General features: G+C 44.9%; 1 protein-coding gene across 1 annotated transcript in view; it reads right to left on the minus strand.

The window, feature by feature from the left end:
• Positions 1–2,377: 2,377 nt before the first annotated feature.
• Positions 2,378–26,216, minus strand: part of rnd2 (Rho family GTPase 2) — a 29,184-nt gene continuing 5,345 nt past the window's right edge. Inside the window, exons 3-6 of the mRNA XM_062408345.1 lie at positions 8,352–8,461; positions 6,030–6,164; positions 3,291–3,556; positions 2,378–3,045 (exon numbers count right to left, since the gene is read on the minus strand). Coding sequence (XP_062264329.1) covers positions 3,042–3,045; positions 3,291–3,556; positions 6,030–6,164; positions 8,352–8,461 — 515 coding nt within the window. The 3' untranslated portion in view covers positions 2,378–3,041. The remainder of the gene's footprint in view (positions 3,046–3,290; positions 3,557–6,029; positions 6,165–8,351; positions 8,462–26,216) is intronic.

A 26,216-nucleotide genomic window follows, 5' to 3' on the forward strand; every position in this document is an offset into this window, starting at 1 on the left:
TGGGCAACACCTCTCTACCGCTCCTCTGTGACTAATGAGTCCATCCTAGAAAAATGAATACTTCTCTTTTTACTCTTTGGGAAACGCCACTAAAAATCTCTCTTTAAATTATCAAACACTTCCTTGTGGGTTTAATAACTGGTGTTTTGCCAAAAAGCGATCATCCGCCAGAAGCTACTTTACATACATCTGCAGGTGCTTATCTGGATCCTCACTTGCACACACACTGAACTTTATGTCCCTGATAATAAAGGCATGTCTCTGTGTTTGCAGTTTGGAGACATTTACACTTCTTGATTATAGAGAATACTATTGTGTAGCCTATGTAGCCCATTTGTAATATCATTTTTGGAAGCGTCAGTGTTATTAACTCCATATGGGTTGCTCTTTCTATCCTTATGAGTCTACCTTATTTTACCTCATGCCTTAGATTGGAAACAATCCAGTGCCAGTTATATATTTAATGTGATAATATATAATTCAGTTTTTAATTGAATGTGATTCTGTCACATTCTGGTGGACAGTCACTCGATGGTCTTACGCTGGCAGTTACAATATATTAACAGTAGAATGCAACCCTCTGTAAAAGGCTAACATTCCTCTGTGTGGTGAAAATGTCGAACAAAAAGAAATGGAAAAAGAAATTTCCGATTCTGGGTTTTGTCCAGATCCACGCCAGAAATCGTCTTCATCAAAGATTTCTGACCTTTTTCCCTTCTTACTCTTTGTAGCCAACCTACCCATGAACCCTGGCCACTCACGGCATGAGCTGAGCAGTTCAGCAGATTGATGTTTCCTTCCCAGGTCGTCGAATCCGATTGTTTCATGAAGCGCGATGATGAAAACAAGTATCTCTGAAGAAATGGACCAATACTTGAGAAAGCCCCAAAAAAGTTTGTGATGCTGAAATGGTTTTTCTTTTCTATCCTGCCGCTGATTTCTTTCCAGTGATTTTATTTATATTTTATATTTTTATTTTCCTATTCGTTCTTCGGACAATTAGATGCATTCTTTGCCCTGACGACATTGTGAAACTATTGTTACAGCTGTGAATCCATCTCCCATCCTACGTGAGGAGACAAGCTCCAGGAGGTTTTGATGTTTGAAATACATATTACTGGTTTATCATTCCTTCAGTTCTTCCCCTCACACACCCTCTGTCGCTTCCCCTTCAGTTTCTTCTGCTCGCCTGTTTCTCTCCACATCTATCCTGGCTGTCCAGCTGGGATTTAACACCAGTTAAGTTGTCAGACAACACTGACAGTTACAGAGGTAAAGCTTTCAGTTGCTGCCAGAGTGATTTCGACTCACAGTGGACGGGCCTGTCCACGCTCACCTCCACCTAAATCCTGTCAGGAAGCAGCAGCTTGCAAAATGCAAACCCACTCCAGACAGAACGTCCTGCTGCGTAAGAGAAACTGTGTTCCTGGGGTCCAGAAGAAGAATAAAAAGTCCATGGACCAGCCGGACACCAAAATTGCTCCCTGTCGATGTAAGAGCTCGCCTGTCACGTCATCTGTCGCACTGAATCGAGTTGAAGTCCCTGAAATAGTTTGGAGTCGGTCACTTAAAAGAAAAAAAAGGATTCAGTGCTCGGGTCCTGCTGCATTGCAGTTCAATTTAGTTTTTGCCGGCACAGAGGTCTGCAAGGTATGTGCACATTACCTCGACAGACTGACTCATTGCTCAGGCTGCAGGAGAGCACAGAGACGGCACTAACACAGGAAGTGGAGCCTTATTATTTACAGGCTGACACTCGTGATAATTGGTCCCTGAAACATATCTGAGTTCTTTTTTCATCAAATTCATCAAGAAATCTGTTAATGTGAACACCTATGTCGCAATGTTAAAGAAAAATAAATAATATTTCTGGAATCCGCCTCTTTAATTAGATCTGCACCAAGATGAAATGTGTCCTTTTTGTGAAAATGTGTTCAGTGGTTTTTATATAATCTTGGGTGAAAAGTGAACAAAGGTTGTAGCAGTTAGGAAACATTTAGAATGGGACTCAGTAGAGCACATACCTCCGCCAAGGTTAAACAGACCCCGTAAGAAACCACATTTATATTCAAGAGATCCAGATTCTGATTTTTATCTGTACCCAATTGAAAATTGACATTTTTTGTGTTTCATTAAGATCCATAAATGATTTCCTGGTAAATCAGTGAAAATGTCCTATCTCATGCTGTGAATGTGAAAAGAATAATCCTCTGTCGGGGTCCACTTAGAAAGTTTGTGGTTTCCTTGTAGGCCAATGTCTTATCATTCCACCAATTTTCAATGTTCTGGAGTTTTTTGCATAATCCTTCAGAAAAACTAAACCAACCAACCAACCAATCAAAATACATATGAAGGAAACTAAGCCGTTGTCCTCCTGTAGGGTCAAGCTGCTGCTTTATTTCAGAGTTTAGTGAAAGTACAACAAAATAGCCCTAACATTTTCTCACTTTATTTTTCCACAAAGAAACAACTTTGAAATAGTGACAACAGCATTAACTTCAGTGAAACTGACACAAGTTGGAGTCGTTGAGAGAAATGGTGTTAAAATGAGCAAAATAACATCAGATTGGCTGTGGCATTTTTCTTTACTCTTAAAATGCACTTGTGGTTGTAACGCTCTCTCTCACACACACACACACACACAACTTCACAGAACTTCCATCAGTGTCACAAAATCTCATTTCCAGCTCCTAATGTTTGGTTTGACTCATCGTTTCACCTAATCCCTTTTCAGCAAGACTGTACATACAAGTTTCCCTCTCAGATATGGCGACAGGAGGCAACTACAGACCGAAGCTGGACATTTAGTCCTCATGTGCGCTCAGCGACATTGTCTTTGAAAGTTTTCATCCACAGACGTCCGTCCGTCTTCACCGTGGCTCCTCTCTCAGGTCGCTCTCCTCACCCCCCCCCGCTCCGCCGCAGCACCGTCCTTTCACTTGAGCCGTTTCAGGAAATGAGTTCCTCTTTAATACCCAGGACGAGACGACACTTCCGCTGTCACAGCTTCCACGCGTCCGGAGAGTTAGTCCAATTTGCCATCATCTCAAAACAACACAAATATGTAAACAGCTTAGAAAATATGCACACAGGCAAAAAAAAATGAGATAATCCAAAAAGCATTTAGTTTTCACAGCGCAGTGTTTCTTTTATCCCCACCACTCTGCAGTGCAAAGAAATGAAAACATGAGGAAAAAAAACAAAACAAAAAACAATAAATAGACTTCCTCTTATATATATTTCTGTGTTTAGGTATATACATATATATATTTAGAAGAATGGGTCTCTACATGAGCACGCAGCTCTTGGCTCGGTCCTTCCTGATGGTCGGGGCCTGGTCGATCTGCTCAGTCCGACCCGGCAGCGGCGGCAGGGGGAGCTGAGACACTCGCTTCAAGCCCCGGCGGGAACTGCTGCGTTTGAGCTGCGGCTTGTGCGTCCGCTGCACCGACGCCAGCGTGGTGATGTGGAACACGTCCCGGACGCTGTTCTCCGAAACCTTGGAGGTGCACTCCACGTAGGCCACCGCCCCCATCTGTCGACCTATCGTGCTTCCCTACGACACAGAGGACGGAGAGAGTGAGATTATTCGTAAGCGAGCAAGCGAGGGAAAGATGAAAAGGGAAAGACACGAGCGCATCAAACCTTTTAATGAGCCAAACATCAGCATCACTTTTACTGCTTTTTCATCTTTTAGCCGTTTTCTTCCCCGTTTTTCTCCTTTCAGTGGTTTTCAGTTGCTGCTTTTTCTCTAGTGCTCTAAACCCGTCTGATTGGAATAAGCTGTTTGTTTGACCTGTGGTGATGCTGATTGCAGCCTTTCTCCCTGAAACTGTGAAAGTGGCCGACAGTATATGAGCTGGAAAGACCTGCTGCAGGACTCAGTGCACAGAACCCGTGAAGCAGCACCCCCGCTGCCGCACAAAGAGCGGTTCACCTGTTTATTCAAGGTTCAGAAAAAGCTCCACTCAGTTACGTCGAACCCCAAACTGGAGAATCAGTCACTTTTGTTGATGAGTCCCAGTGGTAGCAGCAACAGAGCGCAAAGTTAATTTAAAGTCAATTAATATTGAAGGTATCACATTTCCAAATGACACCAAATTCAACACAATGCACCTCTTTAGGCCCTAAACGAATTATGTTGTGTCCTCAGATCCTTTAGTGGACGTTTTTCGACACCACTGCTGTTTGAGCTCTTCACAAAGAAACCCCCCCCCCCCCCCCCCATCTCTCACACCACCTTGGCACAAGCAGGCACTATATCTCCACAGTAAAAAGACTAAATGTCCCAGAAAGAGGCAGCCGTCCAGAGACAAAGATGCGGATCGGGACCGTAGACTGAATGTCAATGATCCAAACATGTCTGGAGACAAATGAAGCCCCCATCCATCCGAGGCATGAATAATGCAGATGCTCTCACTCCTTGGTCTGTGGTAACAGAGTGGGCCGGAGAGCCAGTTTTGACATGGGCTGTGCAGCTATTTAGAGAGAAGAGGCTAAACCCATAACGGAACTCCTCCAGCATTAAGTGTTCCCCTGAGTAATGTCACAATATGCCCAGTTAATTGAGACTGTAAATTGTTTGCTTGAAATCAAATCAGAGACAAATTTAATTTTCAAATCCCTCGGCCTCCCTCTTCCCTTAATCTCCTGTTTCATGATCGCACTGATAAACGCACGTTCAGGCACAAATCAACCGATGAAACGTTTCCCTAACAACGACCTTAAAACATCTCTCCGCCACAGAGGGATCTTTTCATCTGCAGTGGACGGGCTTGGTCTTTCGTCGCGGCCACATCCATGTACGAGACGCGCGGACTTCCTCATTAGGCGGAACCACGGCCAAGGTGGAGATTGGCACGAGAAGCAGAGAAGCTTCGATCGGATCTCCGGGCAGATTAGCGCGGAAACCGTCTGGAGTTCACCCAGTGGTCACTCCTCGCTGCCGACTCCTCGGCTGTGTCGGAATTCAATTTAAGATCAACAGCAGGATAACAACACGGCCCTATAGGACTAGAGCGGCAGAGGGTTCATTGTGGAAAACTTTGGCGTCCGCTGTGCCGACACACATTTTTCCGGATACGTTTCAGGCACACACATTAACTGCACCAGACAAAAAGAGCGACTGAGGAAGAGCGGAGAGATAGCGTGATGCCGGCCTCGACACCAATGGCCCTCGCTATTTTACATCGCCTAAGTGTCTCGCCTGCTCCATCTTTTGTTTATGTAACTTATTTACATGAACTCTGTTTTTCAGATGCTGATTTTTCCGAGGCTGCGTGTTTTTAGCCTCCAGCGCGCTCTTTCATTTACATCTCAGACAGCGGGGGGGGGGGCTCCTTTGTTCCGAGGGCTTTTTGTGTCCACTTTTTGTATGTCCGACACGGGAGAGCACAAAATGAACACGGTGAAAGCTGATTAAAAATTCACACATTTACAGAACAGTTTATCATCCCCTCCCTCTTCCCTCCCCCACCCCCATCCCCTCTTGGCTTAGAGGTCACGGCGGCCTGCGATAAAAAGGGCTCGCTCGTTTATCAACGTCCGTTTTTTCTATTCATCCCTGCGTTTCGAAAAAGAAACTAAATCTGCATGAATATTTCATTTCGGGGGGGGGGGGGGGGTGGGGGGGAAATGTGTCCCTAAACTCCACTAACCGCCTCCTCCTCCTCCGCGGCCCCTCGCCATGAGCAACCTTACAGCCGTTGTCAGCAGATTTCAGTCAAAATGCCAACCCCAGCAACATGTCCCTGAGGGGTTTCACACAGCTCTTATTCTGAGCCTCGTCTCTTACTTCCCTCCTACGGGACTCCACAAGAGTGAAATGCCACTGCTGATCCTAGAAGGGGGGAGGGGGACTCACAGATTATATCGCTGGCGTGCTTTCTAATGTCTTTTCTGCATGTCTGGTTGTTTTCAAGTCCGTCTTTCTTCCTATAGGGCAACCTCCAAACTCCTTCCCTCATCATTTATACCAGTTTCTCCCCCTCTTCTCCTCCACCTTTATCCATCATGTTGCCTGTGCTCACCTGTTCGTGGGTGACGGGGATGAGCCGCTGCTTGGAGAGTTCCCTCAGGGTGTTGACGTCCGTCCTCATGTCCAGTTTGCAGCCCACCAGCACCACTTTGGCATTGGGACAAAACTCCTGGGTCTCGCCTTGCCACTGTGGAGGACACACAGAAACACATCAGGGATTTGGCCAAATATGGAACTGGTCGCAGAAAGAAATTTATTGACATATGCACCAACTTTCCGGAATTCATGGATCTGATCTTGATGAAATAAGTCAGGCACATTTAGGGAACTGATATCCATGAGTGTGTGAAATATGGTGCAGCTTGACTGAATTTAAGGGGAGTGAAGGGCCTTGCGGAGATATGCATTCTACTGACTGCCTTTCTAACTTTCAAAAAAAAAAATTAAGAATATGTCCAACATTTGTTTTATGCATTGTCAATTTCAAATGTTGGGTTTTTTGACAGTTAATTAGACAAAATCATTAATCTCAAAGAAAATGTTTCGACTAATAATATGGTAATTGCTAAATATGTACAGTTGAAGTAGAGTCATAAATAGAATTTTAATTAATTCTTACTCTCAATATCATTGTTTGGTCAGTATGTCAGAAAGTTGTCAAACATCCACATTAGTTCCTAAAGTGCACTGTGATGTCGTCACTTTCATTTTTTTGTCTGAACTCTAGAACCAAAATATATTGATTTTACTTTCACATAAGTCAAGTCTTCTGAAAAAGGAAATGTTGAATATGATTGAAAATAAAAGTAGTTGTCGATATATTTTCTATAAAATGACCACTAATTAATCATTTTTGCTCGACAATAATTTATTAAAGGCACATAATGGTTTTTGATAATGCGCAATTCACTGTTTCACTGATGATTCATGCAGGCTTGGTTTAGGTTTCTGCACGACCTTAAGTGCTTTATATTTTCCTCCAGACAAACAGATCTATTTCAGGATCTCTACAGAAAAGGTCGAGCAGTCGTCTTCCTTCTAAAGTCGCCCTGAGATTAAATGTCTCTTCTGAAACAACAAAGTGGTCTCTTCTGCCCGCGACACAAATACACAGCAGCCGCTGCCAGCCTAGGAATACTCTGCATGCCGTGTGCAGAGTGCGGGGGGGGACCATTCATCTTTCACGGAGAAAACAATGTTGGACCTTTCAGGACAATCCCTATTCTGCCAATAACATCCAATCAAAAGCTTCGATGGTTGAACCCTGACTCCTCCCCCAGCTGTCATCCAGAGACCCTCCGGTAACCTGCTTGTTTCCAGAGGTCAAGAGTCTAATTTGGGATGGTGATTGTGCAACAGGTTTCCATGTGCCCCTGGGTTCCAGAGATTACCAGGGCGACAGCTCCAGGTCAGGGGTCACGGCAACCCCCTGCCAAGGGATTCATGGGAAAACCAAAAGCTTGACACCAGCTCTGCTTCCCCCTGTTGACAAAGTGCACTGAGGCTTGAGAGATATTTGCGGGTTCAAAAAAAAAGGTGTCTCGGGTTAGATCTACAAAGTCTGCACGGGCATTACAGCAGCTCTCCTCAGACCACTAAACACGTCAACAGGCCAGACGTGGGAACGGTCCTAGGGCCACAGAGAGCGCAGTTCAAAGGCGAGCGCACACACATGGATTCAAGACGACAGACCACTAACTGGCACCGGCCTGCTCTACATGAAACACGTGCGCGCAGACACCACCAATTAAGCCGGGTAGTCTCAGCATGTGCATTAGGTGTTTCACAGTGTGTGGCACAAAGTCTGCCACTGGCTGTAAAAACATGACCCCAACCTCGGCCCCGCCTACACTTAACCACCACTCAATCTCAACTCCAGAAATCTCAGCATAGAGTAGGCCTCCTCACCAATGTTCACTTTCACCATCTGGCCAACTGCTCTGCATGATACTCCGGTTTTGAATTTTAAATGTCTACAGAGCAGGGATTTCTAGAACTCTTGAACCGGCTTTGCGTCGGCTCTTTGATACGACTGCTAATTTGCGTATCTGATATTCCTCTCGAACCCACCCGGCAGCAAAGCCTCTCGTCTCATTCTTCAGTCTGACCTTTCCATTCCTTTGGGGGACGCGGGTCAAGTGCCCATGGACATTTTGATGAGATAAAGGAACGGGGAGGCTCTGAACTCTGTGCTGATTTGCTCAATTGTCGAGCCGTGGAAATGCAATCTGCTGCCACAGCGGTACAAGAAGCTGATCGGGGGGGAACACAGTTTATTTTTTTCTGGTTGGTACTCCGGCGTCGCAGGAGATATTAAATGCAGAACCAAAGTGTGGAGGGGAGGAGCGGGGGGGAAAAAACACAAAACACTGACCTTTTTTATGACACTGTCCAAAGTCTCCGGGCGGCTGATGTCGAAACAGATGAGGACCGCATCTGAGTCGGGATACGCCAGCGGCCTCACGTTGTCGTAATAAGAGGAACCTGCGGACACACAGAAACATACGACATCAGTCATCGTGGCTCTTAATCCAAGGAGCTCAACCATACAGGAAAACAAACTGGAAGGGGATCAAAACGCCATCCATACACGGATAAACCCAGATTAAAGCCGTGATGCACACTTGCCCATGCAGCGGCTCCAACGTGCCTGTTCACACTCTGCACATGCAAATGAGGGCGCATGTCAACAGTTGTGCGCACGTGTTGAGGATTCTTGGTCTCGGGGTGTTCCAGGGATGTCCAGGTGTTACACGCACACTCGAAAGTGAGTGACAGTGGGTTGAGGACCGGAGGACTTAAGCACACGATCCATAATCATCTCGGAGCGCCAGAGAATGTCGGCGCAAAGGCCAAACTAAAGGTTGAGCCCCTTAATTCTCTCGACTCATCCCTCTTCCTGTCTCTATCTTGCAAATGGCTCTTGCTTTAAATACTTTTTTTTCTCCTCCGGATGAGATGACATTCACCGGCACTCGCACACTTTCCGTTCACACACACACACTTTTCATTTCTATACCTTGATCAAATTTTGAAGGCAGAGTGGCGCCTCTGTACTTTCACAAGCCGCTCGGTTACACGACTCCTGCTCTCTTGCAGCTCTCATTAGGAGGCTTGTAAAAAATATCTGGGCTCTCCGGGAAACGTGGCTGTGGGCGTCCTGCCTCGCCTGGTAACCGCCGCTGACCTGAACTCTTCTCTCGATAGCAACAGCCCCCTGAACGCATAAATTAAAAACTCACAGGTTTGGTGACAGATTCGCTCGCAGTTCATAGAAATGGGTCCGGGAAACATATTTCGCAGATGTTAATCCCTTGCGGTCGCACAAACAGATTCTGATAATAACAGATGATATTTGTTCAAGCTTCGTACGTGACCTGACACACGACAGGCAGTCGGCCTGTTAAAGCTCTGTGCGCCATTGTCGGCCAGGGTAAATGGAGTCTGCACAATGGAGCTGCAGCCTGTTTTAGCACCACTACGTTCTCTTTGTTAATGACGGAATGAGACGATCACAATAGCTGCATGTGGCCCGAAGCACCCCCCCCCCCCCCCCCCCCCCCCCAATTACTCAGCTGGCTGTCCGTGGTGGCCTGCTCCCTCTCCAATCAGAACAATGCAACAGGCCTCATGTCGCAGCATCCCTGGCTTATTATTCAAGTTTGATGGTTTTTGTGTGAGAGAAAATGTGTCATTTTTATATATTTCGTTCCCCACAAAAATGCTCCTTTGCCATAAAGGATTAACAACGTGTTGAGGGGACTGATATGTGTGCGTGTGTACAATTTTCGGTGCAGAGCCAAACACAAATCCAGACCTAGAGAGTTTAAATGTGGCTTCACAAGGAGACTGCTGGGCCTTGGCAGAGGTTTGCACTCCGAGTGTCCTTTCAGTTTAGCAATGTTTTCAAACATGCTTTGTTTGTGAGTTGGCTTGCAGTCTATTTCTTTTCTCCTGTTATTGTGCTGCCGATACCAGTGCCAATACGCACCCGCTGGAAAATGCAATCTATGGTGCCCTTGCTCAAGGTGTGTATTATCCTGGATTGTGTGTGGTAATGAAACTTGTTCACCAAATGCAGCGTTAAAAGGTTTTACATTCGTCTGCATTTTTGGGGCATAGAGCGTTTGCACCGACGCTGAACTCTCACCTTTTTAATTGAAATGGGACCTTAAACTGTGGTAATGAGAACTGTAATCATGCAATTTAGTTTTATTGTTTTTGAAAGCAGATCCTACCTTAAAGATTAGTTACAGGAAAACTTGAACTAGCCGCCCCCCTGTGCGTCACATGACCTGCAATTTTGACTGTAACCACCACCACAAAATTGCTGCACAGTGTTACCGACAGCTTGGTGCTTGTACATCCACGTGCATCTGGCAAAGACCACAAGGTACAAACCATAGAGGGACCCACTTATCAAATGTTTGCACTCTTATTGCATGAGAATCAAAAGATGTTACTTTTAAACTTTGCAAAATCCTAAAGTCAGTTTTACAAAAACTCTGATAATGTTTGATTCTTTACTTTTATTAATATACAGTATATACTACAATTATGTTTAATGTAACGTAATGAGAATATTTTTCATTATTCTTCACCGTGAGTGACATTTACAGGAATTTATAATCCCGTCTTCATCCATAAATACAGGATTGCTACTTTTTTCCAGTGGTGTGAAGAAGGGCTACACACACACACACACACACACACACACATACACTCTTATACACCAACACTTCCAAAAAAGGCCCAATCACACCGACGCCGAGTCCAACCGTCCGCAAAGCCCTCACTGTACGACAGCAGGGCTCTGATTGGTAGCGGTCACACATGAGATGCTGTGAGAGCTGAATTTGGTCTTTAGTCTGTATCACAGTGCAGCAGGCCCGTACCGAGGTTGGAGCAGGAGAAGAAAAGAGACGGAGCATGTGGGGGTGGAGAGGGGACAGAAAGGATTTAATGACTTTGATGCTGGAGCGATGGCAAGGTGCAGAAGCACGCGAGGATGAGAGGAGCGAGCACCGTATGAACACCGAATCCGGATGAGGGGCGAGAGACGTCGGATGAAGGAAAGTTGAGACAATGGTGCTCGTTTGACTGAAGAAGTAATTAGTGGCTGGAACGAGGCCGCCGGGATTAATTTGTCAACCCCCAAAGATCGAGATGATTGGCAGGTCATGTGCACGACAGGGTCTCTTCACAGCACAGCAACGCAGAGCTGCTCTGCCCAGAGCGACAGGGAGGCCACCTCAGCACTTTTGCAAAGTCTGAAAAAAGTCCTCAGAGGGAAAGGAGAGGAGAAAACGGGCTGTGTTCAAAAACAAGCTGAGCAGGAGCAAACAAAAGCCAATCACCAAAACATGAGGAGGAGGAAGAGCAGGACAAGAAAGGGGGTGAAAAAGATAAAAAGCTGATGTAGCGGTGGAGGAGAGGAGGAGGAGGAGGAGAGAGGGTGAGCGGTGTGTGTTTGGGTAGGTAATGAAAGCACTGGGCTCGGCAGGACAGATCAAATAAAGAGGTATGAGTGTTCTGGCTTGGCTATTGGTCGAGCTGGCCCGCGCCCATTCACTGTGAGGTGGAACAAAAGGTCAATTGAATTTCAGACAGAGGCAGGGCGAGATGGATGGGGCAGGAGGGAGAGGAGCCCAACCTGGCAGGAACCCCTAAAAACCATCACGCCTGGCAAGCTGCTGCCCCCCCCCCCCCCCCCCCCCCCCCACTCCGTGCCAAGGACGGGCATAAAACACCCCTCACGAAACCTCCAAGTCGAGTATTAGCATTAGCCTGATTTAGCACCGGCCATCTCTCATTGTGAAAAGTGGATTTCTGTCTTTATTTCCCAGGGGCTAATTAGCCCTAAGCCGAGCTGCAGCGCCGCACAGGAGCCACCGCCAAGCAGAGGTGACTGAGGTGGGAGGGGAGCGCCCCCCCCCCCCCCCCCCCGCCAGCCGACAGTCGAGCATCCTCAAAGGCCAGACACATCCCAGAGGAGGTGGAGGCAGACAGAAACTCTGTGAAACGCTGATGCACAGTAATAAGGCTTGAGGGTTTGTGGTACGACTTAATTTATGCCTCCTGTCCCCGACCACATCGCCCCCCCCCCCCCCCCCCCCCCTTCCCCTGTTGGAACGATCCATCTGAAACATGAGGTGACGGCTCTCTATCATGCTCATTCGAACCCTCATCTGTGATTCCACTGTCTGAGAGCACGCAGTGAAATTAACTCAACAGTAAAACACAAATGGTGCCGTCTGATGGGGGAGAATCCTCAGGAAGCCTGGGCAGTTGAGTGTGCATCAGCATCTAACGAAGCCTCCCGGTGCTCAGCGCATTAATCTGCACCATCACTTCAGGAATTTGTCCATTTCGCCCTCTGTTTGTTGGCCGCCCGTTGCAGACGCAGCTAAAAAGCAAACCGTAATGAGTGAGTGGGAAAGAATAGTCTTTGCCTCGGGGCTCTCTGATGTGTTCATGCACATATGGCAATATCAACTAACAGCCTCATTAGGGCCACATAGACGAAGACGTCCGTGCACACAAACAAAAGGCAGGGTTTAGGGTAAAGAAAACTTTTAAAATATCACCAATTAAAGAATAACGATTGAGTAACTGCAACTTTAGTAACACAACAAATTCAGCACCACACACACGTATGTGTCTCTTTTCTTCCCCTGTTTTCCTCTCGAAATCAACCTTCAAAGCAAAAAGGCAAAACATTTCAAGTTAGGGGGGCAGAGTATCGTAGCAACCTGGAGGGATGCAAATGACTTCATTGTGAGCCCCTGAAAGGAAGGAAGGAGGAAGCGAGCAGGAGAGCAGAAGGGGGATCGCGGACGCTAATGACTCCGGTGCACATGGCGATTAGAGGCGTCTAAAAGGAGGGAAGATGAGGGTTGGCACTCCATCTCCTGAGAGGGTTCAGCAGACTCGCCATTGTTGAAGGTTCGGTCTGTGTTGTGAACTTTTATCGCTCCTCCTCAGTCAGGGTTGGACTCAAACGGAGCTAAACAAAGACCGCTGCCGAGACGTGGCTGGAGAGGAGGTGGAGTTACTTTGACCCAGTGCATCACTCTGGTTTACAAGACAGCACACGTGTTATTATGGGAATGTTCAGGCGGCGATGAAAAATAAATTACACATATACTGGAGGTAGGGACTTCAAATGTAAAAACTCATTCGTATCAGCTAATTATAAGACCTACACATTCAAATGCAAGCTCCTCCATTTTAATGTTCATACTGTTAGCAACCACTGCTTTCCATTTACTTCTGTGTGATATGAAAATCAATTATTAGACTCATGAAAGTCGTTTGAGTCGTGTAATCCATCACGGTGATGATAAAGTTTGCCCAGCATTACATTGTCGCCGCTTGATAATGCAGTGTAAGTGCATATTGATTGGCAATGCCTCATTACAATAATGTGACAAACATTCATGCAGACTTTAATTTCACTGTGATGGATTGCACAACTCAATGTAGGAGCCAACTTGATACACAGTAAGGATTAATCGCAGGAGATCTCAGCCACTGTTGATCTGTTCAGTGCTTAACTTCTTTCCCCAATACTAAGTTCTCCTAATTGATGGAGGAGGAAGAGCACATTTTTGGATCACCTATTCACTACTTGATATTTTTGGAGCTACCTGCAACCTTTGTGGGGAGGTAAAAATGAGACAATGTGGGAATTGCATTTAAACACAGAAAACAATTCCTGAAGTTGGGAACACAAGTCTGTGTCCCGTTTATTTTTGCTCAAACTAGCATAACAAAATGGCGCTGAATTACCCAGCAAGCCCTGGACTCAACGTCTTCACGTTACCCAGCAAGCACTGGGCTCAACGTCATCACGCACATATATATTTAAAGGGACACGATCCCGGCACAGTTATACTTAACACATTAATTGAATAAAAGCATGAAACAACAGTGTATATAACCACTCTAAGAACAAGGGTGAATTATGTAAGTCACATTCAATACAACACTTCTATTAGGTCTAGTACACACTGTCCAACACTCTTGTGTCCACGACCTCATTCTTACAGTCTCTACTCAGACTGTAGGTGAGGATCGGACTGTAGATCGATTCTTCAACCATAACAGGTCACAGTAGGACTAGCTAACAGAGACACGTGGTCTGCAAAGAGCACCATCGCAATCCTGAGGCTCCCAAACCTGTTACTCTCCTCACCCCTAGAAAATCCTGTCGATGACAACACTACCGTGTCCAACACCCACCAGGAACATGTCTGACATTATTCTGTGGATATGGAAGCAGCTGTCGCTCTGCTTGCAGAGGTCAGTATGACTGACAGCAATGGCCCCAGTGCCCCGTACTCCTGTAGTACTGTGCCCACGGGTCATGGTCATGCACCTTCTTAAAGTCCAAAACAACACAGGAAGACAGGGGTGTCACAGTCTCCTGACCCTGAACAACCCCAACCGGACAGAATTGATATGGTTCCTCCTGAATCTAAAGTTCAAGAATTGGTCTGTGCCTCGTTTCCAGGAAACTGGGGTAGACTTTCCAGAGGAGGATGAGTGTTGTGAATCCCTGATAATTGTGGATCCTTTTTTTGTGGAACACAAGAGGGGTCTATTTAATTCTTTCGAAAAATCCAGTTGAAAACATAAGGGACAGTAGGCAGTGCAGTTTAGATAAATTGATAACACGAAGGATTAATTCGGATTTTTAGATTTGTGCAACAATATTCGTCCAAATATGAATGTTCTTATTGAGATTAACTATTTTCTATAAATCTGTTGTTTGTTCTGACTAAAATCTGTCTCATGAATGTTTCCCCAAAAATTCACTGCTCTTCCAATGATAGGTCTGAGATATTGAACCTTGAGGGCGATATCGCAATTACTCCATCACATGTTGGCGAGATTTAATGCAGTGTGTAGTAGCAGAAGTCACATAAACAGACCATTTACAGCTTTGATATACAGCCTCATATAAAGGGAGCTTGAGGGAATGAATCCGAGTGAAAAATCAGCTCGATCCAATGAAACAAACTATAAAAAAGGTCTGTAATGAAGCAGCCATGGCTTGGCGGGCAGTCAAGACCAGGGCTTATGTTGTATCTTAGGTTGCACAGCGTGACATATAGACATCACAAGTGTATACGCACAAACATTCAGTGTGTGATAAGGCCGTTGATCTGTAATAGAGATGGCTGTGTCAAGTTTTCAAAGGCATTAGCGCAAAGATGGGGACAGTGGAGGTTACACTGGGTTAAATGGCCATTAACCTTCCATGTCTGCAGCCTTTCACACGAGGGATATTGATCAAAGCCCCCCTGCTCTTTCCCACCAGAGGGAGCACAGCCTTTGAAGGGCGTCGAGCACCTTCCCGCAGATCTGCTCTTCTCCCATGCTGCCAAGCGAGGAGTTAATGCCCGTGTCTGTCGTCCATTGGCAGGTTGGAACGCGGGGCTGGACGTTGACGCAGATACAAGGGGGACAGAGCTGCATTGCCGTCTGTCTCCTGCACGCCCCGGGAGGATCAAGATGGAGAGGGAGCGGCGAGTCCAGTCTCAGTTGTGGTCCCTGTGTTATAATCGCACATATAGACACACATCCACACTCCCATTCCACTAGAGAAATGGCAAAGTAATTCCTCTCCTTTTGTTTGATCCCTATATACAGTACAGAATTTCTATGGCTCGGGTTTGTGCTGTGCTTTACCTTTAAAGATCAATACGCTTTTTCTGTCAGGCACTTCCTCTGCAGAATTATATATTCCCTTTCACGCTTAAACAAAAGATTCATAAAGTCTCAATTTCGATTTTCTTCTTCACACAACTTGATAAATTACTTCAGACTCTTTTTTTTGGCTGGTGGCACCAGATGTCAACCGCTTGGAGATGTTTAGATGTTATAATACCAACACTACCCAGCGTTTGTTTGTGTGAGGAAGTCAGGTTGTTGTGAACATCTGCGCACAGGGGAGAACATGCCGAGCCTGTTTTTATCTGTGTCTGTGTTTCTTCAAGCTCTGCGGCTCTCACACCAGAGCTGTGTGGAGTCTGCTCAAAAGCGGCTAGCAGCACCAGCAGCGGACTGTTTGGACAAGATCCACCAAATAACACAGTTTAAAAAAGACGAGAGCTAGTTAGAGAATACCAGATGCTGACTCGGGGATTATTTGTTCTTTGCACAACCTCCTTCACCTCCCAGACCAATCAGTGTCGGACCCCAGCTGGTTCCGATATTCCCAACACAGGCTGCAAGTCTTCTGCTGCTTTGTTTGTTTTCGTCTGGTTGCTCAACAGGAACATGTAAAAACAGAAGGAGCTCACGCGGGGGAACGAGCGCTTTTTTTTTCTAAGGCGGGGAGGTGGAATATCCAGTTTCCGTCCTGAAAAGCTGGTGTGTTGATCGGATTGGACAAAGGCCTTCAGGAGCCCATCTGTGCTGCCCTGTGTGCGGAGGGGCCTCTGCTTTACACATCCAGATAAAAGGAGAATATCAAATCAAATTACACAGTCCGGATTCGGTTTTTCCAACCAAACTAAAGAACAGGCACAGTCTGCCCAACTATGTATTGATACTATGAACCTACATAACCATATAACAAAACGTGAAGTAATTATGTGCAATCTTTAGCTGCCAAACTACTCTGACAGCTTGCAGCCATGTGCTGACAGCATGATAAACCAAAACCCCCCTCATTCATTTCAATGAGAGCACGTTGCCAAAGCAAAGAGCTCAGGCAAATGATTGCAGGGCCAGCCAACAGTGCAATGTAGTATCATGTCTCATAGCACTGCACTGGACAATTAAATATATAAGCATGTGCTCACTCCCGGCAAATTATGAGCACGTTGGATTCAACCTGGACTCTAATACCGGTTCTTTCACCATGTAACTTTGGATAGCAAGTGTGATATCCAATGATAAGTGTCAAACCAAATGTTATGATAATCATAACTGTCTGAATCACATTTAACCAGAGTAAGAGAAATGCTGAGCTGTAGATTATTTAAAAAGTGAGTCTGACCAATATGGATTTTTGAGGCCGATGTCGATACTGATATTAGAGTAAACAACATTGTTATATATGATCCGATACGTATATTTTAAAATGAATGGGCAATGAATCTTGAGTTGATATACGACAAAGAAATGTAATTGAGGCTTGATATTTTTGACAGTTTAAGCAAAAGATATTACAGAAATATTAGGAAAAAACAAATACAACTTATTATATAGAGCTCAAAAGATAAAAATACAGTGCACACCTTTTCTGCATTGTTCTCTTAAATAATAGTTTTCAAATCGGCACATTTATCTGCTAACATAGACACAAATACGATAAGACTGTCAAAGGCTCATATATATATTGGCCGAACTGACTGGTGGTATCTTGACGGAAAGCCTTTGTTTTCTGTACATGAAAATGGCACAACTGCTCAGTCTTGGCAGCAAAGAGAATTAAGAACCAGTTTGTGGCTGCAGATGCCTCATTTGATCAATCAAGTGTCATTAAGGCAAACTAAAGGACACATGTTGGGATAATGTTTGAATAAAATTCTGGTTCTCTCAGCCAGCAGCTTGTTAAACCGTGCCTCCACTTGGCAGGGATGCCACTAATCCCCCCAAAAAAATTAAGGGTGAATTGATTTTTTCATTTCAACAGTCTTTGAGAACTCGCCAAACAGTATGAAGTTTACAGCCAATGTTTAACACCGACTTTGATTTTCTGACCAAGCGGGGGTGATTGCCACGCTACAATAAGTTCTGCTCTTCCCAGTCCTCGAAGACTGTCATCCCCTCACATACACACCGTCTTCAAATGTTATTCCTTTTCACATGTAAAACAGCCTAGATCACATCGTTTCTGCTCCTGCTCATATTTCAATCTCGCTCTCCTTTTCAAAACTTGTTCTGGAGCTGGAAGATTTCCATTAAAGGTTGTAATAAGACTGACTGTGGCCTCTCTGTCCGCCGTCTGATATGAAGCGGGTGAATGAGGAGTGAGAATATTCATGTGGTAGCTACGCAGGCATATGAAAGAAAAACTTGGGAGGGGAAAGAGACAGCCTCTGCTCCAACAGCTCCACTTCCTTCAGCGCAGAACCATCCAAACACATCCCTATCATGATGCTATCTATCCCCCCAGTCCACTCTGTGACCCCCCAGGGAGCCGCCGGGGAGACGAGGCCCCACCCCAAGTGCAATTTCACTTCCACAAAAGCGGCAGCAGTGAGAAATAGAGCGCAAGCGGATCTTGTTTATAAATAAAGTCATCCATAAATGATGAGATCTGTTGAGTGTGTCTGTGGGGGGGAGCCGGGTGCAGGTGGAGGGGGAGGGTTGAAGGATGGAGGTGAAAGTCGGCCCCTCTCCCCGTATCCCCTTACGCTCGGATGGGTTGCAGACGGATGCTGAGCGGGCTTCGCTCCCGTGGAGTTGGGGAGCCGGAGGGACCGAGCGCTGCAGCTCTGGGAGCAGCAGCAGCAGAACCAGTCAGTGTTTGAAGTGGGCTGATCAAAGCTGGCGCTGCATCGGGTTCTGTTGCACTCAGCAGAGGGAGCTGACCGGGGGAAAGCACACAGAGCCACAGTTCCCTGGGTGCTTTGGTTTCCTGTCTGTCTGGATGACTGAGGCATTCACTACTGCTGCTGCTGCTGCTGCAAAGGAATACACACCCTGCTTCGACTCAGGGTGGATTAGTTTATGTCTCCTCTCTAGTTAAAGTCAATTTTCCAAACACATGAACAGTTCTATAATGTAACTGAACGTGTTACTGTAAACACATGACTGCTTCCGCCAATGCAATAATTAGTTTTTTTAGTAATGACATTACAGTTAGTGGTTAGAACTGTGTTCCTTCTGTTATATATTAGACTTTAACTATTTAAACGGAATTAAAAACTGCTTATCTGTCTATCCGGTCAGTTGACTCAGGAATGTCTTGAGATGGACATCTGCAGTGCAGTGCCAGTTCCAAACCAGTCTCTTTGGAATGTTCTGTTTGTTTGGTCTGTGATTATTGCAGTTTTCTTTCTGAAACTGTAGACGTGACCTGTGGCAAGTAAAGACCTGCTGCAGGACTCAGTCCACAGAACCCTGAAGCTGCACCACTGCTGCTGCACAAAGAGCTCTTTATGCAAAGTTTATTGATATTAAATTCATCGTGTGTCCAAATAATTCAAAATTTGACCTTGCACCTCCTTCACCCTTAACAAATCACTTATTAGAGTCGATTAGATGAATTGTTCTCGAAAAATGTGTTCCAAATACAGACAGAAAGCTATTCCATATATTATATATTCAAATTACTTTTTAATTTCCTGCTTATAATTAAATATGAATCTGGATTTAGAAATCGCTCTATAAATACACATTATTATTATTATTATTATAGATCAGGTATAATGAAGGACATAGCTATGACTTAGCTATGCTTATATAACTACAATGTAGTTGCTCCATTAATTTAAAATGCTGAAGAAAAACTTTGATCCTCTTTTAATATTTGGCTAAAACTATTTTCCCCTGGTTCAGTGGCCTCTGGCAATTTGAGCATGAGCCTCTTCACTAAATGATGAGAATAATTTGCCCGGACAAGTAAAAATACTCGTTTGCCTTTAAAATGGAGTGGAAGAGAATATCAGTGTAAAAAACTGCGTCCAGGTCAAATATTTTAAAGCACATGGACAGAAAAGTCCAATATCTAACTGTTGGTTTTTAGCATCTATCCTTTATTCATTATAAAATGAATAGCTTCAGAATCAAGTAGGAACTGTCTCGGTGTTATAAAGTCCATGTGCCCTTGAAGTAACTCCATTTAGGATCAATAACTTCCTGTTCCGTCAAAGGATTGTTTACGTCGTGCCGTAGATCACGTTACTTCAGGTCACTGCAGACAGAGGTTGCATAATTAAAGCATGCTCCCTGCATCTCTGAATACAATGGACAAAAGCACAGTGTTAAATCCCTCGCAGGACTGTGTTATATCGCAGAGTGTATATGCAGATGAGTGTTTTGCATGTGAGGGCCGTGCAGTGTGACACACATTTGCTGATTGTGTGTCAGCCTCCCCAAGGAGCGCGGGGGGTCAGGTCCCAAGGGTGCCACCGACAAACACACTCACCGAGTTCCTCACAACACAAAGCCTCGGAGGGTGGGGGTCGGAAAAAGCACAGATGTAGGCTTCTCCTTCTGTCTACTCCCTCTGCCCCCTTTCCCACTTCTCAACCCAGTGAACACTTGCAGCTCTTATAACATGTACTAAGGGCAGCACCCCCCTCGCCCATGCCTCACACACTTCAACCCCTCGCTCCCCCCAAATCTCTTTGCCTATTGGTCGAGGCAGCTGCTGTGCTCTCCAGCCTCATTGTGTTAAGGCTCCCACCGCAGCAGCAACCCTCATCAGCCCCAATTATGCCTCTGGTCAGCTGGTAAACAATAGGAAGGGTTACAGGGTCATAACTGTTGGAATTCCCATACACGAACCCATTCAGTCACACACATGCCCACACACGTAAACGCTCTCACACGGATCTCTCACATCAACATTTTTCTTTTGTACCTATTGTATTCAGCTCTCTACCAATGCATGTTAAATATTCAGGTTTTCACGACCCAGGTCGAAGTATGTCACACGGCAATGTGAAAACAATGTGATAATGTGTAAGGGGTAACTCGGAGTGCTGAACCATAGACTATAAATAAAGATGATCGACACGCCTCCCCTTCCTCCAGCTACCTAGAAATTAGGCCAAAACTTTGCAGATATGAAAACTGCCATCTTTGCAATTAGATTGTTCCATGTCCCATCCACTAACATGGAAGAAGTGGGGTTTATAACCTATACAACAGCTAGCCAGCAGGGGTGATCAAGATGCTCTGGCTTCCCCTTCGAAGAGCTGAAATATTTTCTATCTTTATATACAGTCAATGTGTTAAAACTATCAAGTTCAACTGTAAAGCTGAATCTGCAGCTGTCCTCAACTTAATGGTATATATATATAAATGTATGTATGTGTGTACATTTTAGAGGAGCAATATGTAAATGTTTTTGTTTAAAACATTCATAAATGTGCTAAGATTATAAACAGGTTTGACCACATGTCAAACATGTGCTGACCAGCTATCGGCCCCCTTTGTAACTGTGAGAAGGAGATAGTGAGTGACAGTTTGCCCTCAGTCCAACATGGGAGAATGAAGGAGTGTTTTTCTCCCTCGACCATATTCATCCACTCTTTCCTCAGGCTCAGTTCTGCTGCTCTGTTCCTCGGCCTCAACTCTAGCCATCAATAAATCTGCCCTGTCTCTGTGACTGGGAAGACTGGGTGATAAAAAGGCATCAGCAGTCTAACTATAGCCAAAGAAAACAACCCACCAGTAACACAATCAGATTGTAAGATTATTGTAGATTATTGAACATTGCTCCCTAATCCATGTGGGTTAGTCAACATGTTGACAGCTGCCCTTTGCTGAGGTTGCAAGCTGGCGTTATTCCAACGTGAGGGTGATGGTTGACACTTGTTTTCAGAAAGCTCTCATTTGCACTATGATGCACAGAGACGGTCACTAAAAACTTTATGGATGGACCCAGTAGACGATGGCCCACTGGAATTTGGCTCGGGGGGGGGGGGGGTGCGGAAGTAAGTGTGCAATTTCTTGCACACCTACTTCAATGGGATGGACACCTCAACTTTCTGGCAATATGCTGCTTCCAATCAACCCCTTTCGTAATATCCATAGAAGAGTCTGCCTCCTTGCTATCTTGCCAGCGGTGAAAAAGACACATGGACATTGTTACCAAAATGGCAAAAAAACAGTATACAAATGTTCACTGCTATATTTACGCATCATTGTCAACCGTCAAAACCATAAAAAAAAAAAGAAGACAGAATTGCCCATTCACTTTACTGCAGAGCCATTTGACCAGGGAGTAAACGCCTGTTCCATTGCAGAGAAAAGCCAGATGATAGCGGGTGTTGGTAGTTTTCTGACCAGTGGAATAGAAGGTTAGGTTTTTTTCACTAATTAACTTCAAACTCCAAATAACATAGTAATTTGTACACTGATTCCTGGATATAAGATTAGTGACAATATGGCATGAATGTAGACGTACTGTAATGAAGACGATTGATAACTTGAGTTAAACCTGAATTGATGATGTATGGTTTTGACCTTCTCTGATATACCTTGTTTTTGCAAACATTCAGCGTTTCCTCTTCTATGTGTTCTGTTGTGAAATATATTTTCAAGAAAAAAATCAGTTGAAAAAGGTCAACACTGAAAGAAAATAGAAAGATGGTGTCATTTCTATAAAATGAAAATTGAAAATATCACATAATGGTAACAATCTCAGTATTGTGTGTCCCTACTATAAATTTCTGCCATTGAGTATTTCTGTTGTCTTTTCTGCTTGCAAACAAAACGGTTCAAATCAACATTTTATCCTTTGAATTCCTCTGTCAGTCAATTTAAAAGCTAAATTCTCCTGTGTTGGCAGCGCGGCAAGACGAGGCCTTTAATCTGACTCCTAGTGAGCTCATCAAAAGCCTTAAGTCCTCTTTTCTTTACAAAGTACCAGAAGACTGCTTTTAATTCTGTCCAGTGAACGTTCAGCCCCTAATATTCCAATGGTACATTAACTAAAGTAAAAGCCATATACGGCCTATCTGCAGTGTGCAGTGCTGCTCAGCAGTGGACATGCCATTTAAGCAGATTATACACTTTCGCCCGCTGCTCCGCGTTAAGCTGACAGTACATGGAGGCAGAGATGTGGTGAAGGAATGTGTGGTGGCTCCCAGCTCATAGGTGTCTTCATGGTTTCATTGCCAGCCTCTCCTGATAGAGATAAGAGATCACAAACTCTGTGGAGCTGTATCCTCTGAGGCCTCACAGAAGTGCTGGTTTTAACGGCGGGTGGACATTTGGGCTGTTCGGGACATTTAGTATCCATGTAAAACAAGGCAGAACAGGGGCTGTGTGTCTGTGCTCCAGGCGGGCTGCACTGTGTGTGGGAATAGGTGTCTTTACAAGTGTGTGTGTGTGTGTGTGTGTCACCGTGTCACTAAGGAGAACAGATATTCTGTGGTAATTACAGCCTGTGTGTTCTTGTCAGCACGACTGGCTGGCATTCATGCAGCACTCCTGCCCACCCCCTGCTCAGCACTGCCCCTGAATGCTGGTGACCTCAGCGCAGCGCTCCAGCAGCCACCTTGGCTAATGGCTTAGCAGAGACGGGAAAGATCGAGTGGAGGATAAAAAGATAGCACAGACACAACTGGCCACCCACCCCCAGAGAAGTTATGTTATGCACTCCTGTTTCCTTTGTTTTTTCTTTTTCTTTTGCTGCAGTGTGTGTGCAGTCGTTTCCTCTTCAGCTCGTTGACCCTTTGTGTAATAGTGTGAGAGCAGGAGTCACAGAGTGCTGAGCTCCAGGGATGGAGCACAGCTGCTTGGCCGCTCAAGAACCAAGACATCCAGCCCAGCAGCGAGGCTCTCACAACCCATCTCAGAGAGTCAGGGGGCAAGCAAGTGCAGCGCCGTGCACGAGAACACCAGTTTTCGAGGAGTTTAGAGCATAGAGAACATTTACAATGAAGGAAAGCAGAGAACGGAAGTACCTAACACATCAGGGATGTGGTCGTAAATGTCCAAATAATTATAGAATATTTATTAAATAAGGTATAGATGCATATATGCTTTGCTTAGTTGTAAAATACATTTCAAATACTGTTTTACTGGGAAACCTGGACATTTCACACTTTTAAAAGCAAATGGTCATTCCATGTTCATTCTTATTTATGTTTTATTCAGACTTGAAGTATATTTATTTGCATTAAATAGGGAGTAAATAATAGTATAAATGGAATTATAATATTCAGTTTCACAAAGTTACCCTCACTCATCCAGATCGAGATCATAAATGTGTATAATTTACGACACAGTGACACACAAACACCGCTGATCCCCTTCAACACACACGGCATTCGTTTCTAAAACATCTTTGTGGGTCTAACGAATGACTTAATCTGAAGGATTATCAGACTCAGGCTGCCTACAGGGCAGAAGCTATCTCAAACCCAACGCCAAGGGCTGAGAGTCAGGGAGGGGGCTGGATGATATTCTCTGTGGTCCTGCTGCCAAATAACAGAGATGGAAGACTTGGCCAAAAGGCACAAGTTTATCTCCTACCCTCGCAAAAATCCAACATGGCAATCACAAGTCAAAGAGGATTACAACAAGCTTAACTCGGTACTCAACTGTTCCAGTGCTCACAATTCAGCCATCGACGTTGAAAAGGGGAAACATCCATTCATTTTTTATAAAAACTCTAGCACAATGCACTCCTTACGTGTGTTTTCAGGCTTCTAGAAGACTTAAAGTCTCTGAGCCACATGCCACTGTCGGCATGGCAACATGCTGGGTGTCTTCTGTAAAATTACCAGTAACATGAACTTCCTCGTAGATCAAACATCAACATTATATCATCTGAGCTGAGGAGAGCAAGCACTACCGAGAGCCACTTCTGCATCTCTCTCTTCTGTTGCTTAATGTTTATTCAGTGTCAACTTCCTACATATGGTCCAAAAGTCCAAACTATTCAAAAACAAGTGTTTTCACACGGCAAACAAACCAAACCATGGCCCTTGTTGATCCAACCAGAGACCACCTCTTTTATTTGAACAGAATTTTGTTCCATTGTTCCTTTTATTTAGGTTCAGACTAGACAGAGGGGCTGGACCAAACAAGGTATGTGTTAAAGCGCACTGAGAAAGTTTAATTGGCAGTTTTTCAAAATATTCTTATATTTTCTTCATAAATGAATAACTACCACAAACAAAATCCTCAAATGAATCAATGATGAAACTCTGAATAAAGATTGAAGGATGAACTGGTTCATATAAGCAGGGACTTTCCAAATTTCTTCAGCGTATGTGTATTTTATCCTTTGGACAGAAAATGTTATTTTAAGTTCCAGCTTTTCCCAAACTTTCCTCTTCTGCTTACCCCCCCCCCCCCACACACACACCCACCCCCCCTCCCAGTGAAGCGGGGGCGCCTTACAGCATAATCAAAACCAGTTTTGTTTAGTCAGTTATTGCCCTGGGCAGGTAGGGGAAAGGAGAGAAAGCAGCACTCAGAGCGCTTGGCTCTGTGCAGACTTGTGAACAGCAGGTGCAAGGATGTCGTCATCTTCCTTTCAGGGGGCTGAAAAAAAAAATAGAAGTTGTATTGACAGTGTGTAACTGCCTTTCCAGCAGGTTGAAACCACCTGAACAGCATCTAGTTCTTGAATTGCTCAGAGGAGAGAGGAGGAAAAGCAAAATGTAGCTTTTTTAATAATTTAGCACAGTCTAGCATTACAGCAGGGATTCAGAGAGGCCAAAAAGCAAAACAGGCAGAGCAGAGAGTCGACAATACTATCTCCTGTGGTCAACATGCTCGCTACTCAGATCCAATCAGGTCTGATAGCACTGAGCAGTGAGCTGTAGGTTTGAGGGCGGAGGCGGGGGGACTGTTGATTTTATTTCTGCCCTGTGTAGTGGTTGTAGTTCACTCATCCTCTATTAAAAATTAATCAAGCGGAACTTGTTGAGGAACGGGAAGCCCACTGAACTCAGCGTGTTTTTACAGGCCTCTGGATGCCCTACTGGTCCAGTGCGCTGAGAATGTGGAGTTTAAAGAACATAGAGTAACCAGGAATGTGTGTGAGAGGCGCGAGAGCGCAGAGTGCTCCGATTTGGAGTGCTGGCCCTGGCGTTACACACTCGCAGCATCTTGTTATCGAAAACTCATGTCAAAACAATCGCACCTTTGACTGTCATGACGAATGAGTCACAAGCGCACGCTAAAGACGTACATGACAAATTCAGCATCTGTGATGCTTCTCCAAAAAATATTCTGCTTCCTATAAGTGATTGTGCAGCAAAAATAGTGCTTCAAGCTGTAGCCAGGTCACGAAAGCTTTTATATTTATTGTTTTCAACAGCCGGTGTCAGCCAGGTCTACAGCAGGAGAAATCCTCCACTGTTCGGCAAGCGATGCATTTCATGTTCCCAGCAGCAGAAACAGCAAAACAATAAACAGAGAAAACGGGCAGTAAGAATGTGAGGCAATATATGATCAGACGGCAAGACTCAAACTCCCCCCGCAGAACTTCTCAGGATAAAAGTGATGAGCATGTGGTTTCAATGACAAGTGATTTCTGGGAAGTCGAGTGCAAAAGCACCGCAGCAGCGAGAGAGATTAGTGCAAA

The sequence above is a fragment of the Platichthys flesus genome, chromosome 16 (genome assembly GCF_949316205.1).
Source record: "Platichthys flesus chromosome 16, fPlaFle2.1, whole genome shotgun sequence".
NCBI lineage: Eukaryota > Metazoa > Chordata > Actinopteri > Pleuronectiformes > Pleuronectidae > Platichthys > Platichthys flesus.